Below are 18,882 nucleotides of genomic sequence, written 5' to 3'. Positions count from 1 at the left end.
CATATTGTCTCGCTATCACCATTGTTAACAGCTAACCCGAGAATGCAACTTTTAAAAAAAGGGTTTTGTGATTTACACATGAAAGAAGTGAAACTATCACTGTATTCCAACAGATGAAAGGCTTAACAGACAATCAATTCTTCAATGTATAATTTCAGTTACATCACACTGCAAATTTTTGCTATAAATTCTGTGTTACGATCAAGCCCTCCACAATCACCTGATGAAGGAGCGTCGCTCCGAAAGCTAGTGTGCTTCCAATTAAACCTGTTGGACTATAACCTGGTGTTGTGTGATTTTTAACTTTGTACACCCCAGTCCAACACTGGCATCACCGAATATAGAATAAAATGAAAATTATAATTAACTACAATTTGTATGAAACAACAGCAAAAAATGTGTAAATAGTGGAGAATATTCTAAATGTGAGTTTCAGAATTAGATATCTACTATTCCATTAACTTCAGCAAACATTAACATTATGCATTAATGTTATGCCTGCAACAGATGTTGTCTGTGGAACAATTAGAAAACCATTAACTTAGTGTTGGATGTCTGCTAGTTAGCTGCCCCTGTAGAGAAAGCAGCAAGTCATCTTGTGGATTGTCAATCAGAAGATTGCTCTGATGGATTCTAACTGACTAACCACAATACCTGAACAAATAGTGCAGAAGCACCAAACCGCTATCCCCTTCTTTCTGTCCCTTTCTCTGCCTCCCTACATCAATGTGGAGGTGCCAGTGTTGATCTGAGGTGGACAAAGTCAGAAGTCACACGGCACCAGGTTATAATGCCAACAGGTTTATTTGAAATCGCAAGCTTTCACAATGCAAGTCACATGATGAAGGGATTGTGTTCCAAAAGCTTATGATTTCAAATAAACCTGTTGGATTATAACCTGGTGTCATGTGACTTCTGACTTTATCCCTACATTAAGGGAACCCCTCTCCTTTTCTTCTCAAAACAAATGTGAGATAAACAGAATATACTGCCTGATTCGATGATGCCTCTATAGAACTGAATACAGAACACATTTGATTCTGGTCCTGAAAAGAATTTTGTTATCAACGTGGCTGCTTTTATATTGCTCCATCCTACCAACTCATAGGGAAAAGATTGAGCAAGGTGTATGGTGGCACCTAAGTAAGTTTACTGAAGTTAGATGCCCAGAGTAAATAATAGGTCAGAAAAACATGCCTTGCCCACCACTAACCGCATCAAACCTGGTGAAGTTACTTTGGTATTGAGATTAGAGTGTGCTGGAAAAGCGCAGCAGGTCAGGCAGCATCTGAGGAGCAGGAAAATCACGTTTCGGGCAGGAGCCTGATGAAGGGTTCCTGCCCGAAACATCGATTTTTCTGCTCCTCAGATGCTGCCTGACCTGCTGTGCTTTTCCAACACACTCTAATCTTGACTCTAATCTCCAGCATCTTCACTGCTCACTTTCACCTTACTTTGGTGTTGTCCATATACTTTCAGAAGCTGGTAGCTTTGCCCTGGAACCAAAACGAGTATTAAAAAAACAGCTTCTGACTTCAGTTCTTCAACTCTGGTATGATATTACATTTGAAAAAAAGTTAAACTAGCAAATGACTTATGCTAATCCACCTTGTCTTGTATACTTCAAAACGGAAATCCAGGAGGACCATTTTCAAGTATGAGTTTTTTTTTACAATTGTTTCCCTTTCGGTAATCTGCTGCATTAATAAAATGCTTTTATTCCTTAATCCATTTATGCCACTCAAACCTAGCATTAAGAAGAGAATCAAACCTGGTGAATCAGGCAATGAAGAAAAAATATCTAGCTACATCAAACAGACTACAAGAAGGCAGTTTATCATTACTGCGTCAAAAGCAGTAAGAGATGGACAATAAATACTAGACTCAATGATCAGTTACATTATATTGCAAACACCCGAGTTACAGAAGGAACACTTCAAAAACGTTGATGGTCAGATTCTAAGATTGTGGAAGAAGGAAATAAATTAAAACTACAAGTTATTTTTCCAGTAACCTCAGAGACCCAGATGCATTCTTCATTTTATTTTATATTTGAATTTTAGTATATTTAAAGAGTACTGCATGTGAGTATCACCAATAGACATTACACTTCAGACACCACATTTTTGTAAAGAGAAACTGGCAAGCACATTCCAAGGTGCTGAACTGAGTGACAGCAACTGAATTCTGTGTGGATCATAAGCACCGGCACAGACCGGTTGAGCCTGTTTCTGTGCTGCACATTCTTTGTAACTTTTGAATTTAACCTGAGTATTCAACAAGAATCATAATTTATAGCACAATAAAATCCATCTTTGTAAAACAGTAAATTACCCAACCTTCTCCAAAGTCTTCCCCTTTTTGTCATAGAACTGCAATGTGTATAAGGGTGGAATTGTGCAGTGGTGGCACAGCGCCACATGATGGCTAGATTCAGGTTTTTCTTCCAATCCTGCACAAACGGCACTACTAGATGCATCTCTAGAGACTTCACATGAAGACAGAGGTAGTGGGATTGAATGTCAAACCTGTGCCACTTCCACAACTCCCAGCCAACAGCTTCTGAGTGGTGTAGCATTAAACTGGTCAGTGACTGAATTAGCTGACTTACATTTTTATCACCTGGAGCTCTGTGGTTTGTACTATTTAGGGATTTCCTTTTGCAATACCTTCCAGGTTTTCAAATACATCAGGTTTCTGACACGATCACATGTAAATTCAGGAAATGGCAGTGTCTGCAGTGTCAGCCAGGGGTCAGCACTTAGCATTCCCACCAGAGTCAGAAGGTTGGGAGTTTATGCCCCATACCAGGAGACCGAGTACGAACAGAATTTCCAAATCCACTATCAATTGAGTGCTGCACAATGAGAGATCAAACTTATGCCTCATCTATCTCAGATAAATGTAAAAGATCTTCTGAAAATATTCTGAAGGCTGGGGAACTCCCATTTCATCTTAAATCAACACAATGAAAACAGATGATCTAGTTGCTCTAATTGATCTGTTACTCATCGTGGGGCCTTTCCTGTGTACCAATTGTACAGCGTGGTCACATTAAACCCATTCTCAATTTGCATGGCCCATTGGAAGCATTCGTAAGAAGGCTGTTTCTTCAAGTATTGCTTCATAGAGTTGAGTTCATAACCCAAGCTGACTACCCCAATCCAATACAGCACTGAGGGAGCAAAGGGGAGGTGCATTCTTTTCAATGTGACATTAAAACAATTCTCCCTCTCGGGCAAATTAAAAAATCCCATACCTTATCTCAAAGGACAGCAGAAAAGTTGACCCAGTGTTCTGAGTCAATATTTATTCCTTATTCAATGTCACATGAATAGACTACTTGGTCATGTGAACTTGTTCACACATTTCTACATTTCCTATGTTATAAGAGTGACTACTGCTCAGAAATACTTCATTTGTTGTAAAGCATTTCAGACCTCTTTATGGTCATGAAAGGCTATATAAAGGTAAATCTATCTTTCACTCCAGTGGATTAGCGTGTCTCATGGTAACAGTAACATCATCAAACCAAATAATTGCAACAAGGTCAGCCAACTGGACCTCACAGAATATGGATTCCCTGATTGGGGTTTTTAATCTGGTTCAACCAGGAAGACCGAGCTGACATAAAAAGACTGAGTGTCAGGGACACTGACACTCCAGTGCCTGACTCTGTATGAAACATATTATACTCAAAGACTATTCATGTGAAAAAAAGGGTGACTTGGTGATGGGACGCCAACCTCTGTGGAGTTATTTCATCACCCAGAGATCTACTCACACTGTGGAACAACACTTGACCACAAGAAATTCACTTTAGCAGGGAAGTAATGGCATTAAATGGGCAAGAGAAATGAATTATTAATCAGCAAAATTATATGTTAGAGCATGTGATCATATGATTGCACAAATAATGATTCTGTGCAAAAACAAGAGTTTAATTCATTCTTTATCTTGACTGAAATTCTGTTCTTCATCTGCTTTTTCAAATGTACGTTCTTTCAAGGTGGTTGCAAACACCGCAAGCTGAATAATAAAGTAATCTTCAACTCCACCAAGATATATCAAGTCACTAATACTTAGGTGTGGATTACTCATAATAAAAAGATTAGTTTATGCTGGTGGCAAAGGAGAAAGTTTAGTCATGTTATTATGGCAGAATGTGGATCATTTATAAAGTCAACAAACGAATGAATGTTCCCTTTGAGAAATAAAATCCCTTCCAAAATTGGTGGATGTATTCTGAGGAATATATCACAAAAACAAACTGGAATTTACACAAGCCGGATCATTTATTGCAAATGCTAAAAGCAGCAAACATTAAGACCTTAAATAAGTAACTCACCCAAAAAGAAGGAGGCTCTTCCTTAGAAAACCACTAATTAAGCTCCTCCACTGTAGAGTGAAGAAAGACAGACAGTGTTTGCTTTACAAACAAGGTCTGTTTCCTGTTGAATAAATCGAACTGAGCTAGGCGGGTAGTTGAGGTGTTTCAATTGGAACACTTTGTTTTCGAAGCAGACATTTAGTAACAACAATTGGATGGCAACAGGCTTCTGCAAAATACACTTAATCTATGTTTGACAAGAAATTGTCACTGATCCCATTGCCCTGCCTCATTGCCCAAGAGAAGGTCAAGTTTTGCTCCTTCTATAGAAGGAACATTTATATATTGGTAAAGCAAATTTTCTTGAACACGCTTAATGTTCCAGGATACAAATGGTACAGGAAGGACAGGCAGGGAGGCAAGAGAGAGGGGGGGGGGGGGGGGGGGGGTGATGTTTTTGATAAGGGATACCAATTACAGCTGTACTTGGGAAGATATTCCCAGAGATACATTCAAGGAAGTTATTTGAGTGGAACTGAGAAATAAGAAACGGATGATCACCTTATTGGGATTATAGACCCCTATCATAGTCAGCGGGAAAATGAGAAACAAATTTCTAAGGAGATCCGTTATCTGTAAGAATAATAGGATGGTTATGATAGGGAATTTTAACTTTCCAAACATAGACTGGGTCTGCCATAGTGTTAAGGGTTTAAATGGAGAGGAATTTGTAAAGCGTGTACAAGAAAATTTTCTAATTCAGTACAGACAAACCTCGATTATCCGAATATCGGATTAACCGAAGAGGATCTCAAGGTCCCAATAGAAACATTACGTCAAAGAGCTGTTTCAACCCTGATCGCGTCTTTTGTTTACAGGTACAATGATTAAAAACGAACTCGGCTCACTGAAATGCTGCCAAGAACAGTCCTGAACAGTCCAGGCACTGTCTATAAATGACTGATCTCCCACCCTCTCTCTCTCTCTCCCCCCACACTTTCCCTGGAGTTCTACACAGGGGTGTAGCCTAAATCCCCCTTCCCCAGATAATCTCTCCAACACTGTTCTGTACAGGGCAGAGGTGGAACCTGTCAAAAAGTTGTGTGTGTGTGTGTGTGTAGATGTTCTATTTGGAGACTTACCCTTCAAAGGCAGCAGCAGTCTTACTGTTGGTGTACAGTCTGGCTGCGGGGTGCGGTGTTGGATGGCGTTGGGGGCGCGAGGGTTGGAGTTTAATTTAGATAAATGTGAGGTGCTGCACTTTTGGAAAAGCAAATCTTAGCAAGACTTATACACTTCATGGTAAGGTCCTGGGGAGTGTTGCTGAACAAAGAGACCTTCGAGTGCAGGTTCATAGCTCCTTGAAAGTACAATCACAGGTAGATAGGATAGTGAAGAAAGCATTTGGTATGCTTTCCTTTATTGGTCAGAGTATTGAGTACAAGAGTTGAGAGGTCATGTTGCGCCTGTACAGGACATTGCTGAGACCACTTTTGGAATATTGCGTGCAATTCTGGTCTACCTCTTATCGGAAAGATGTTGTGAAACTTGAAAGAGTTCAGAAAAGATTTACAAGGATGTTGCCAGGGTTGGAGAATTTGAGCTATAGGGAGAGGTTGAATAAGCTGGGGCTGTTTTCCGTGGAGCGTCAGAGGCTGAGGGGTGACATTATAGAGGTTTATTAAATCATGAGGGGGATGGATAGGATAAATAACAAAGACTTTTCCCAGGGATAGGAGAATCCAGAACCAGACGGCACAGCGTTAGGGTGAGAGGGGAAAATATAAAAGAGACCTAAGGGGCAGCTTCTTCATGCAGAGGGTAGTACGTGTATGGAATGAGCTGCCGGAGGAAATGATGGAGGCTAGTACAATTGCAACATTCATATACCCTGGATGGGTATATGAAAAGGAAGGGTTTGGAGGGATATGGGCCGGGTGCTGGCAGGTGGGACTAGATTGGGTTGGGATATCTGGTCGGCGTGGACAGGTTGGACCGAAGGGTCTGTTTCCATGCTGTACATCTCTATAACTCCATGACATTCAACAAATTCTTCACCATCCAAACCTTTAACGCTATGGTAGTTCCAGTCAATTTCTGGAAAATTAAAATCACCTACTATTGCAACCTTATTATTCTTACATATATGTGCGATCTCTCTTCATATCTGTTCCTCAGTTTCTCTCTGGCTAACGGGGGTCCTATAGTACAATCCTAGCAAGGTAACAATTTTTATTTCTAATTTCCATCCATATATTTTCACTGGACGATTTTTTTACAAATTTCTTCTCTGATTATAGTAGTAATGTTTTCCTGAATCAAAAGGATCACTCCCCCTCCTCTTCTGCCCCCCTTTCTATCCTTCCTATAACATCAGTCCTACTTGTCAGAACCGTTGTATTGAAATAAGTGCAGTTTAATTCTTCAGAGTAACTTCGTTCTCTGATTTGGGTCTTGTCTGGCTTTTCTAATTAACTTGTTCTTGTCAGATTCAGAACCATCCTCATCTATCTTTCTGTTTGCTCTGCAACTTAGGATCCACCGCCACTTCCACCCAAACGCTGCCCCCAACCCCAAGTCCCCTATCCCTCATAGTTTACAGTCTCCCTTAACAGAACTAATAAATCTTCCACTAGGATATTGGTCCCTTTCCAGTTTAAGCGAAACCCATGCTATTTGAAAAGGTCTTTTCACCCCAGAAGGTATCCCAATGATCCAAAGACACAAATCCCTGAACATTAACCATCTCTTCAGCCACTGATCTACCTTCTTTATCCTTTTATTCCTTCCTTCATTCACGCTTAACACTGGGAGTAAACTGGACATTATTACTTTTGAGGATTTGTTTTTTAATCTTCTACCTAACCTCATACATTCACTCTGTAAACCCTTAATCTTTTCCCTAACTATGTTATCCTTATTAATGTGTACAATAATTTCCAAGTTCTTACTCTCTCCTTTAAAAATATGCTTCAAACATTTTGAGATGTCCTTAATCCGAGCAACAGAAAAGCAACATACTATCCCAGATTCATGCTCACTGCCGCAGAATCTCCTGTCTGTGGACATTCTATATAACAATTATTCTTTTAAATTTTGTCAAACCCCACCTAACAGAAGGTTTAATCTTAGTGCCCAAGATCTGACTGACTCTTCTGTTTACTTCTGAGAGACTATCCTTTCAACAGTTTTATAAGTGGGTTAGAGTTTTAACTATTGCGACATATGACGATAGTTTAACTGTAATCAGAATATTTATTTGTAGTGAATAGAATTTTTGTTAAGTATACAAACTTGATCCATGCTTTCTGTCAACTTGGGTAGAAAAGACAGGTTAAGCTGGGGAAATTCTGCATTCGTCTTAAAATCTTTTAAGTTTCGTAATGACTCCAGGAATAGCAGGGCCTAATTTCCAGCATGTTACCTCATAACAGAGACATCTGCATGACCTAGAATTGCCAGCTTCTGGTGAGGCAGAACTTCATCTTTGAGACCTGCAATTCACAAAATAGCCAATCCTCTCTTACAATCGAAGTCGTTGTACTGTTTCGCCAATGTCCACGGCAGCCCAGCATCTTATCACTGTCCAAAGTGAGGCCAACACACAGGTAAGCCTTCAGTCACCTCAAAAATTTCACTTTTATTTACAAATACTAAACGCATACAGAAATCAAACAAACAGAAGCTGATTTGTCTCTCAGAAACAGAATATAACATAATAGAATACGGTGGCTCAGTGTTAGCACTGTTACCTCACAGCACCAGAGACCCAGGTTCAATTCCATCTTTGGACAACTGTCTTCCCGGAGTTTGCATGTTCTCACTATGTCTGTGTGAGTTTCCTCTGGGTGCTCTGGTTTATATAGAATCTCTACAGTGTGTAAGGAGGCCCCTTGGCCCAACAGGTCCACACCAACCCTCCGAAGAGCAACTCACCCAGACCCAATTGCTGTACATTTACCCATGACTAATGCATCTAACCTACACATCCCTGAACACTATGGGCAATTTAGCATGACCAATTCACTTAACCTGCACATCTTTGGATTGTGGGAGGAAACTCACACAGACACGGGGAGAATGTGCAAACTCCACGCAGACAGTCACCCAAGGGTGGAATCGAACCCGGATCCCCAGCGCTGTGAGGCAGCAGTGCTAATCACTGATCCACCGTGCCACCCCATTTCTTCCCACAGTCCAAAGATAGGGTGGAGTCCAAAGTTAGGTGGGCTGGCCTTGCTAAATTGCCTCATAGTGTCTAGGGATGCATAGATTAGGTGTAACAGCCATGGAATATATAGGGTAAGGGGAAGGGTCTGGATGGGATGCTCTTAGGCAGGTCAGTGTGAACTTGTTTGGCTAAATGGCCCGTTCCCATACTTTAGGGACTCTAAGAATAGAATAGCAATTTATTATCACATGTATTTTTACAAAAAAACTACAGTGAAGTGTTTTAAAAGTTGCCATACGATGGCGCCTCAATTAATGACAGAAATCATAAATAAGAAGAAAACAAAAGTAAAAGTCTATGTCAGTTCAATTAACGGCTTCTGGGTCCAGGGTACGCTGCAAAACCAGATCAAAACCATTGCTCAGGACCAGGCCGAGTCTACCCCATCACGCCAAGATGAGACCTCCACGTCGGGCCACTGGAAGACTCCAAAACAAGATCAAGACCTCCACACTAAGACAACAATTCTGTGCCAGGGCTAGGCCATTGTGCTGGGCTGCTGGAATACCTGGAAGCCGCCAAAGAAGACGTCCACAATGGGATGAGACTCCACACCGAACCAAGTACACCACTCCTGGCCAAGATTGCCCCTCCTGGACAGGAATGCCATACCGGGAGACCCCCCCACCTCCGAGGAGACGACCACACTGGGAGACTGCCCTCTTGGATGAGGCCACCACACCAGGAGACTGCTCTCCTGGATGAGAACTTCACACCAGGAGATTGCCCCATCAGGTGCCAGGCCTACACCACCATTCTGGGCCATTGGAAGTCACCCAGTTGCTGGGTCTGGGCAGGGAGAAGATGCCCTCCATCAAAGTCATTAAAAGGTAAGGTGTCAAAATAAATGGAGTCATTAAAAAAAATCAAAAGAAAGAAAAGGAAAGCAAGTTGCTTTCCTTTTCTTTCTTTTGATTTTTTTTAATGACTCCATGTATTTTGACACCTTACCTTTTAATGACTTTGATGGAGGGCATCTTCTCCCTGCCCAGACCCAGCAACTGGGTGACTTCCAATGGCCCAGAATGGTGGTGTAGGCCTGGCACCTGATGGGGCAATTTGCTCCTGGGCTAATGTGCCTGCAAATTGCACTGCTACTCCGCCACCATCTTGAAAATAAAGTGTTTGCATGTCGAGCACCAACAATTTTACAGTCAATGAGTGACGACAGCACTAGCTCTCAACTACTGGACCTGGATGTAGAGACTGATACTGTTGTATTTCATTGTGCACAAAGTCATACTCAATGTCCTCATCCTCATCAGAAGTGCTCCTGCTCTTCCAATTTATCAGCATCCATTACATCCCCTTATAGCCTGCTCCAGTTGGGTTGAGCACAGCAGGCTAGGATTATGCAGCACATTCTATCTGGAACAAGGTCCCACCAAAATGATTCAAGCAGCAGAATCTGACCTTCAGCAGGCCTACTGCTTGTTCCATCATGAACCCAGTTGAAAAATGGACTGCATTGTATCTGTGCTCCTTGTCAGTCAGAGATTGCATAACAGAGTCATCAGCCATGGTCACAGTTGCTATTCCTTGTCTCCCAGTAACCATCCTTATAAAGGATCTGACTCTCAAATGCATTAAAGTTCTCAAGTATACGTGCATTATGGCATATCTCAGGTTAACAGACACAAATTTGTAAGAACTGGAACCAACCAACATAGATCACTTGTGTATTGATGGAATTGAACTCTTTACTATTAATGAACTCAGTTGCTTTACGATATAGCTCTGTGAATTCTACTAATCGGGCTCATCAGGGAAAATGAGATGAAGTGTTATCATCTGACACAAATGACATTGATTACAGTGACCTGAGACATCCTTAGCCTGCACCAATACTGCATTTGCTCATCCAGAGGAAATGGCATCAGGGACAAAAGACTCTGGCCTCCTGCTCATACTAAGGGGCCTTTCAGCTGCCATCTTTTCATGTGAAGACAGCTCTTCATTTACTGAAGGTCGCTGCTGGTCCTGGGGTGCACTGGTTGCTCTTCCATTTCTCTGTACCTTCATTGCATCACAGCAACAGTGGCAATAAACCCTACTGTGGCTAGATCCATTAGTCACACTTCCAATGAACCTGAATGGGGAGCAGATGAAACAGAACAGGTTCTTACTGATGTGAACAATCAGAATTTGCATCACATAGAAATGATGGCTTAACATACTCTTTTATATAGTAAGAGATGGAGTATTGAGACAAGGAGGGCATGACTCATCTTGGCACTTTGTCATGTGACAAGTACACAGTACAAAATTTAAGTGATGCATGGGTAATGAATCCTTCTCCATTCATCAACCCACCATCAACCAACCTGACAGCCCTCATCAACCCACCTGAGAGAGCCTTGCATTATATTTACAGCTCCGATTAAGAGAAAATCAATTCCATGCCGCTATGGACTGTTGGAGATCTTGCATTTGTTGTGTGCATTATGATCTGCGGGTGCCTCTTTTGTGGTGACCTGTGATTCCTTCTGAATCACAGAGATGTCTATCATTGAGTTGCAAGAACCAACGACATAGAAAAAGTTGCTTCTGACCAGCATTTGCACCTCACATACTTGTGCAATGGATACATTTAACATGAACAATGATATGATTGCAAATAATTTTAACCTGTACTCTTGGAGTGCATGAATGATACAATTGCTCCATGAAGAGCCTTCCAGCATGGTTAGCATGGTCACAGCTATTTTCCATTAATAGGTTGCAATTAGCATGTCAGATCATGAAAGGCCTTGCAGGTCATGGTCAACACTGTGAATTTCAGGCTCAACCTGGTCATCATGTTCACCCCATCTGTGAATCAACACATCCTTTTTCACCTTGCACTCTCTGGATAGTCCATCTCCAATGAACTCCCACATGTTCTAATACCCAACTTCGAACTATCACTCCAACTCTCATCTTAATCTCATGAGCTCCATCACTACAGTTCGGTGAGCATCTCATTTCTTCCTTGGCACTATCAGTCCCCCCTTAAATATCCAATCTCCTTCTTTCACCAACATTTTACCCTCCAAATTCCCAGGACTGAGTTGCACTACCAGATATGCCATTGTGGTGCAGTGATTCACATGTCAAATGCCAGCATCTATCATCGTGGGGTATATACCCTGAGACAAGGGACAGCAAGCAGCGAGCTGGATTTTCATGTCAGGAATTCTTGACATGCACTTTTGATCCAGCGTGTGGCAGAGTTGGAAAGAGTATACTAACCAAGTAGCATTAAATAATAATGGTGATAATGAACTCTCACCACTCACAAACAAAACTCTTGCCTCATCATCCAGAACCTAGTTGGAAAATGCAACTTCTCGTTCCCAGGTCAAGAAAAGCCTTACATGCCTTGTCACATGATTCTCACAAATTCATTGCCACAGCCCGCAAGACTCCTGGAAGATTCCATCTACACCTTTTCTGGCAATGTTTCCAATTTCACTAGACCTATCTGAGCAAACAATGCCAAAAGTTTCTGAAGCTCAGATCGCTTATTTCAAAACACATTCTTGAAATCTATGGACTTTCTCAGGATCCCAGAAGATGACACATTGGAACAAAGTAAACTGATACAGAACTTGGATTCTGAGTGCAGAACAATAAAGCTCAAATAGAAAATGCACAAGTCTCAGAATGAAACTGAAGATTAGAACACTTTGTTTTGCATCTTAAGCAGTCAATCCTGTGTCAATTCTTGTAATCAAGGAAGGGCTGAATAAATACTGGGATAAACAGAAAGGAAATTCAAGATTATGTGGTTAATGCAAGTAGAAATAGTAATAAAATATTCTCAGAGTTCATTTATTCCCAGGACTACTGGCTATGGTCAAATGTATCTTTGAGATTTATTTGGTCAATGCCTGCTCAAAAACAGCATGATTTGGATTTAATATGAGTGCGTTGTGCATTCATCCATGACAACCATTCAGTTCAAACCTTTTACAAGTCAAAACAGTGACAACATGCCTACTTTAGAAAATAACTTGCATGTTTATTCAGTTTTGTTGCTCTCTATGTCTTTACTGTTTGTATAAAGCCTGTCCCACCAGCTGAGCTAAAGGGAATAGTTCCCGGCTCTGCTTCCAGTTAGAATGGCGACACAAAAATGAATAAATCTCCTGCTGCTTGTTCATCAGTCCTCTTAACTATGTCGAGAAAGTGAGGTCTGCAGATGCTGGAGATCAGAGCTGAAAATGTGTTGCTGGAAAAGCGCAGCAGGTCAGGCAGCATCCAGGGAACAGGAGAATCGACGTTTCGGGCATAAGCCCTTCTTCAGGAATTCCTGAAGAAAGGCTTATGCCCGAAACGTCGATTCTCCTGTTCCCTGGATGCTGCCTGGTCTGCTGCGCTTTTCCAGCAACACATTTTCAGCTCTTAACTATGTCTGAAGCCCTAATTCTGTTATGAAATTACACAATCATTTTTCGTGAGCATGTATTATACTTAACTGTCGGCTCACGAGTTGAAATCATTGACCCTCTTCCAACCTCAAGTCACTGCGTAAACGAACAAGGTACCAAAGTGTAGGCTGATGATTTCCATAGAAAGGATGTTTGTAGTCTTATGTTACATAGATCTATGTTACATATGACTGACTCTTACCAGAAATCGACTAAGTGTCATCTAGGTTCAGGGAGGGTTTCTCTCTGCAAGGATCTTACATAATCAGCTCACGCTTGCCCCATTAACTGCATACCACACCCCTATAGTGTCCTTCTCATCTGATGCTAGCCTGATTCTCCCATTCAATATGGGTGGAAGTACTTGCCACTCATAGAATGTGCCCTTGGATTCCTGACACTAGCATTATATTTAAAAGGCTATTGTGCTTCGAGATTAGCACTGGCAATCTGGAGCTGCCCTGCATGGTTTGTGACATTTGACCCAGACATGACAGTTAAAGGAAAATTGGTTCTTCTCTTTGCAGACAAGGACCTGGATGGGTTATGCAGAAAAAGACCATGAGCATCCTCAGGACTGCCAAAGGAAGTCATACCACCAGGGCCTGCCACCAGGTCCAAGTTGCATCAGGTCATTATTGTCTCAACCAGAGGAATGCTCAGCTATGCCACAAGAAGGTCAATGACCTCTATCATTCTATTGGGCTAAATGCCTCCATCTTTTCTTAGTTATCTCACACTCACTCTATCCGTCTACTGCAACCCATCTCTGAATGTGAATCATGGCTGATCATTCTCATTATTACATACAGTATTTTCCCTGACTCACTCTCATTCACCCACTCCTCGAGACTACTAACCTGCATGGCCTCTGCAGCTTCTCATACACTAGTCACATTAACATACTCTTAGCAATTATCCTGTCATGTCCTCTCAGAATCTTATCAGTTAGAATGGGTATTGGGAAACCTTCGTAGCTGGATTTCCTTCCTCCTCCTGTTGTGCATATCTCTCTCACACATACATGAACAAGCCCCATGCCCCAAGCATTCCTGTTCTTATTTTTCTCAGTCAAGGGACTTTCAGTTTCAGTTACAAAGGAGGGTCTGTGATTGAAATATTAGGCTTTTATTCCCCTTTTCTGATCCTGACTGACCTACTCTGTATCTGCAGCAATATATGCTTTCATGTTGGGTGGCTAATATATAGCTTTGCTGTAATAGGATACAGATGTTATCGTTAAAAATCTACAATGCATAGACTATGTGGTGATGAGGTGCTTTGGTACTGCATAATGTCGGGTAGTTTTGAGTCAGATACAGTGGAGTTATGTTTCCACTTGCATATTGCTCTCATTACTTTTCATGATTGTTTTAATAACATAGACAAAACATACCATTATCATCTCACTTCAAGTTAGGCATAGATCAGACAGAAAAAGTGAAAAGTACACTCCATCTTTAATCTCACATACGGGCTATCAAGCAAATGTTTCACCATAAACAAACTGACTGTTTATAAAGACACAAAACTAACCTCTTCAGAAGGTTAGAGTAAAACTTTATTAAGAAAGACAACTTTTCAAAGGATATCAAGTGAATTCTATATAGAAACTTGAAAATTAAAGCAGGTAGGACTAAAACTAAGAAACATTTGTCAGCAAAGAGTACAAACAACAAAAGAGCATTCAAAAAATTTTTAAACACTTATGCATTGCAGACCACCTCTCTTGCGAAAATGCAACAGCTGACCAGCCCTTGCGCAACAAGCAATAAAGTTTGGTTCAACGTGTCTTGTGAACCATCTACACCAAACTGTAAACATGTGGCAGAGGTGCCACAGTTGAGAAAGATCCCCTAAGCACCAACAATTGTAATATGAACTGTCAGTCTGTGGACTTCCACGCCATTCTTCCATCGGACTCTTCAGTCATGAGGGAAATGGCAGGAGACAATTGAAATTATTTGCAGCTTGGACGTACTCAAACAGCAAGATGTCTACAGCAATTTGACTAGAACAAACACAGTGCTTTAAAACAAAATTTTACTGGAGCAATGAACATCATACTTGACTCGTCATTAACTGGAACCAAAAACAGAGACAGGAAAAATTCCACCTGATGGCAGTATACAACAGAATGATTAAAAGACTCAATAATAATTCAACTCTCCCCTATTCTTCTCCACATTTTGCATCGGGCACCTTGGAACATTGCCCAAGTGACCATTCTTAACAGATCATATTTTAATGTGATCTGTTGCAACAAAACAAAAATGTTGCAAATCACAACAGGTCATGCTGCATCTTTGGACAAAGATCAAGCTAATGTTTTGAGTCTACATGACTCTTCAACAGAGCTGATGTTGTCAGTTCTGATGAACAGTCATCTACACTCGAAACATTAGCTTGCTTTCTCGCTCTAAGGATGCTGCCTGATCCACTGTGATTTCCAGCATTTTTTGTTTTCACTATTTTAAGGGAGGATGGGCAGGCAGGTGCAGGGCAATAGGGCAACGCACACTGTCTGATCAGGATGAGAGTATTGTAACTCACTGAAACTTAAATAGTTCCATAATAAAACATAGAAATGCAGATGCTGGAGATGTGAAACAAAAGTAGAAATTGCTGGCGAAACTCAGCAGATCTGTCGCATCTGTGGCGCAAAACATTTCAAGTGCAGGTGATTCTTAAATAGTTCTATTCTGTTTCCATTTTTCATATGGGGTCCCATATTTAGTCCTGGTGTCCTGAGGTAAGGAGGCGAATAATCAGTCAGAATAGCCACTTTTAAATACATTCAGTGAACTCTGTTGGAAAGTGTGCAAATACTGAATGCATGAGGATAGGATCAGGGTTCACTACAATGTCCCACAGAGTCATACAGCATCAGATGCAGCCTAGTTTCATGAAAGAAGGATGGCCACTTGGCAATACACCAGAAAGGGAATTGTACCACATTGTAAAAATCGACATGTTCAAAAAGAGAAAGCCAGCAATAGAAACAGCAAAAAGGAATGGTTGAGTTTTGTCCTATTTATGGAATTTAAAAGAGAAGAATCTTTCTTCTTCATTTGCAGCTCCACTCTGCTGTAGATTTTTCCCTTCCTGCCTTGCAACTGTTAGTCTCACCTACCAGTATTTTCTGCCTACCTGCCAAGGCCTTGATACGTGAGCGTTCAAAGAGTCGTGCAGAGCTGTTCTCATTGTCCCACTCCTCCTCATTGGCATCCCAACGGTTATTTATGTCATTGTATTGCTGCTGTATCTCAATGCTGTCATAGTCTGTGGCTGTTGACATTGTGCTGCTCATCCTTTAGGATAACTTGCAGTCTCTGATCACAGCTGGAAAACAAGGAGAGATTTGTTTAGTCATGAACATAAGTGCACAACCTCAGGCATAGTCAGAAAAATCACCAAATTAGCTGCTTCTATGTCTCAAATGAGACATGTGGAGCAGGTGGATAGCAGGTTTCATCTCTGACCTGCTGAGGTTTCTTCTCCTGCTCACAGAAGCATGGATAGGATCAGTCATACTTGTTATGCCCTCCACAGTTCAACATTTTGTAAGTTCGCAAGTGAAAGGTGGAGACAGACAGCAAGTTACCCATGGACCCATAACTCAGCAAACAAGAATACAAGCAGAGAAATTTATTTTTAAGTGGCCTATTCAAGCAATTGGACTAAGAAATTCATTCTGGAGTGGCATGGTATAACAGCAATAGTTACACATGAGCACAGAAAACCAAGTGCATGCTGCCAAAATAAATGTACAAGTGGAGCACGTTGTGGGAATTAAAGGGAGGCCATATTACACTCTACACCTCTCAGACAAATTCATTCAGTCCTGTAAAATTGGTGTGTATTCAATTTAGAGGTTGGGTGATCCAGTGGATTCATAGCATAATGTTCTTTCAGGTCCACCTAACCCAGATTGATGATCCAAAGTTCTTCCTGGACTGTCTTCCTTGACTGGCTGTACACATAACATGTTTGACTCAGTTTAAATCTAACCTAGGAGGCTACAGACAGGGGCTCAAGTTGGCACTAACGGCTGTCACACTCAGAAAATATATTAGACAGACAGCATGAGAAAACATAAATGTCGTACATCAGAATTAACACATTATAGGCCTGGAGATGTTGTCTGCTTTACATTAATCTATGTACTACACCTTGACAAGGGCAAAAGAAAATTAAGAACCCTGCATTTCATTCTTTATTCTCTGCCCAATGCTTTACAGTTTAGACAGCTTTGGGAGCAACAACATAAAATATTATCTTGCAACTCTGATCCTTTGTAGTATAAATTTAAATCTTGCAATTTTGAAGGCGGCAAAAGTGAGGACTGCAGATTCAGGAAACCAGAGTTTAGATCAAAGTGGTGCTGGAAGAGCACAGTAGCTCAGGCAGCATCCTGCTGTGCTTTTCCAGCACCACTCTGAACTAAACTCTTGTAATTTTCAGCCAAATGTAATGAAGATTAAATTAATACTGTGAACAGCTTGTCAGCTTTAAACTCTTTGTTCGCTAACCATCTAACAGCATTCAAGAACATGAAATATTATCTCGAAAATATTTGTTCAATTTTTCAAAGTCACATTCAAAAATGCATTCATAAAGAATTAGGAACCAGAGTAAGCTATTCAGCTTCTTGAGACTGTTCAATTATTCAATAAGATCACTGCAGATATAGCTGTCGACCCAACTCCACAATCCCATATACTCTGATAATCTTTGACTCTCTTGTTAGATGTGAAACTATCTACCTCTGCCTTAAAAATATTTAATGACTCTGCCTTCCCCACTTTCTGAGGTGGAAAGAGGAAGAGTCATTCTCTGGCCAGGAATCAAATCCGAGCGACATGGTGAAAACCATCGAACCACAGGGAATGACACTTATTTTGATGCTGCTCACACATCTGCTGTATAGTTCTGAAATACGAATTGAATGAATTGGCTTTATTGTCACATGTACTCACATGAGTACAGTCAAAAATTTACAAGTTGCCACTTCACAGAGCCATTTTATGTATAAGGGTACCGAGGTACAGATATTTGAGTACAAATTCTTAGGAAAAAATAGAAAAATAAAGAATTAAAAAGTTCAGCATTACAGATGTTCAAAAGTACAAAACCATAGTAATAATTCAGAAAAATTAAAAAAGTAATATGTTCAGAATAACAGAATATTTGCTTGGTATTACAGATTTCCAACACTGAAAGAAAAAAGTCAACAAATTTTTCTGTGATTTATCTTTTTGCTACAACGTGAGTGTTTGCACAAACAACTCTGAATCAGAGTCCTGGAGCAAGCAGAGGGCCTATTTATGGAGATCCTAGTTCGTCTCCAGTACATGATGGTAAGCCACTGAGAAGTGAGGATTCTGGGTAATCCAAGATGGAGGACAGGAAAAATTTCTGGCTGTAACAGCTGCCCCTTATTTTTGAGGTATTTTCAAAACAACGGCAGTTTAAAAGGGAGAAGAGCAGACAAAGGAAGGACATGGTGAGGACAGTGCAGGAGAGAGAGAGAGAGAGAGAGAGAACGAGAACCTGCATAGTTACCGCCTTTGTTGTTTGAATATGTGTATTGCTGGACATCGGAGTGCATCGGGGAAAATTAACAAACAGTAAAATTCACAACTAACCTTGGAGGAACTGTTGGGTGAAGTTCACAGCACAGAATCAGATAAGTTAATTGTTGTTTTAAGTCTGTCCAAGAGAAAGGCTGCAGTAGTGAGTATAGTGGATTCTTTCTTGATTATATGTTTTTGGAGATAAGTCTCTTGATTAAACTTAAAATATAAGCCATAGCTATTAATTTAACCTGGGGCAGTGTTTGTAGAGGAATAAGACGGTGTTATTTTCTGAGTCTGTAGATTGTGAAGGAGCAAAAATGACCTTTGCAG

The 18,882-nt window shown here is 40.9% G+C and overlaps 1 protein-coding gene across 2 annotated transcripts in view; it reads right to left on the bottom strand.

Moving 5' to 3' along the window:
- The window catches only part of LOC122543854 (spectrin beta chain, non-erythrocytic 1-like), a 301,600-nt gene that overhangs the window by 215,489 nt on the left and 67,229 nt on the right, over positions 1–18,882 (bottom strand). For both annotated transcript variants that reach the window (XM_043682689.1, XM_043682692.1), the window contains exon 2: positions 16,124–16,315. In XM_043682689.1, coding sequence (XP_043538624.1) covers positions 16,124–16,283 — 160 coding nt within the window. In that variant the 5' untranslated portion in view covers positions 16,284–16,315. The remainder of the gene's footprint in view (positions 1–16,123; positions 16,316–18,882) is intronic.

The sequence above is a fragment of the Chiloscyllium plagiosum genome, chromosome 45 (assembly GCF_004010195.1).
Source record: "Chiloscyllium plagiosum isolate BGI_BamShark_2017 chromosome 45, ASM401019v2, whole genome shotgun sequence".
NCBI classification, from domain to species: domain Eukaryota; kingdom Metazoa; phylum Chordata; class Chondrichthyes; order Orectolobiformes; family Hemiscylliidae; genus Chiloscyllium; species Chiloscyllium plagiosum.
The sequence above is the reverse complement of the archived record's forward strand: the minus strand, read 5'-3'. Positions and strand labels throughout refer to the sequence as shown.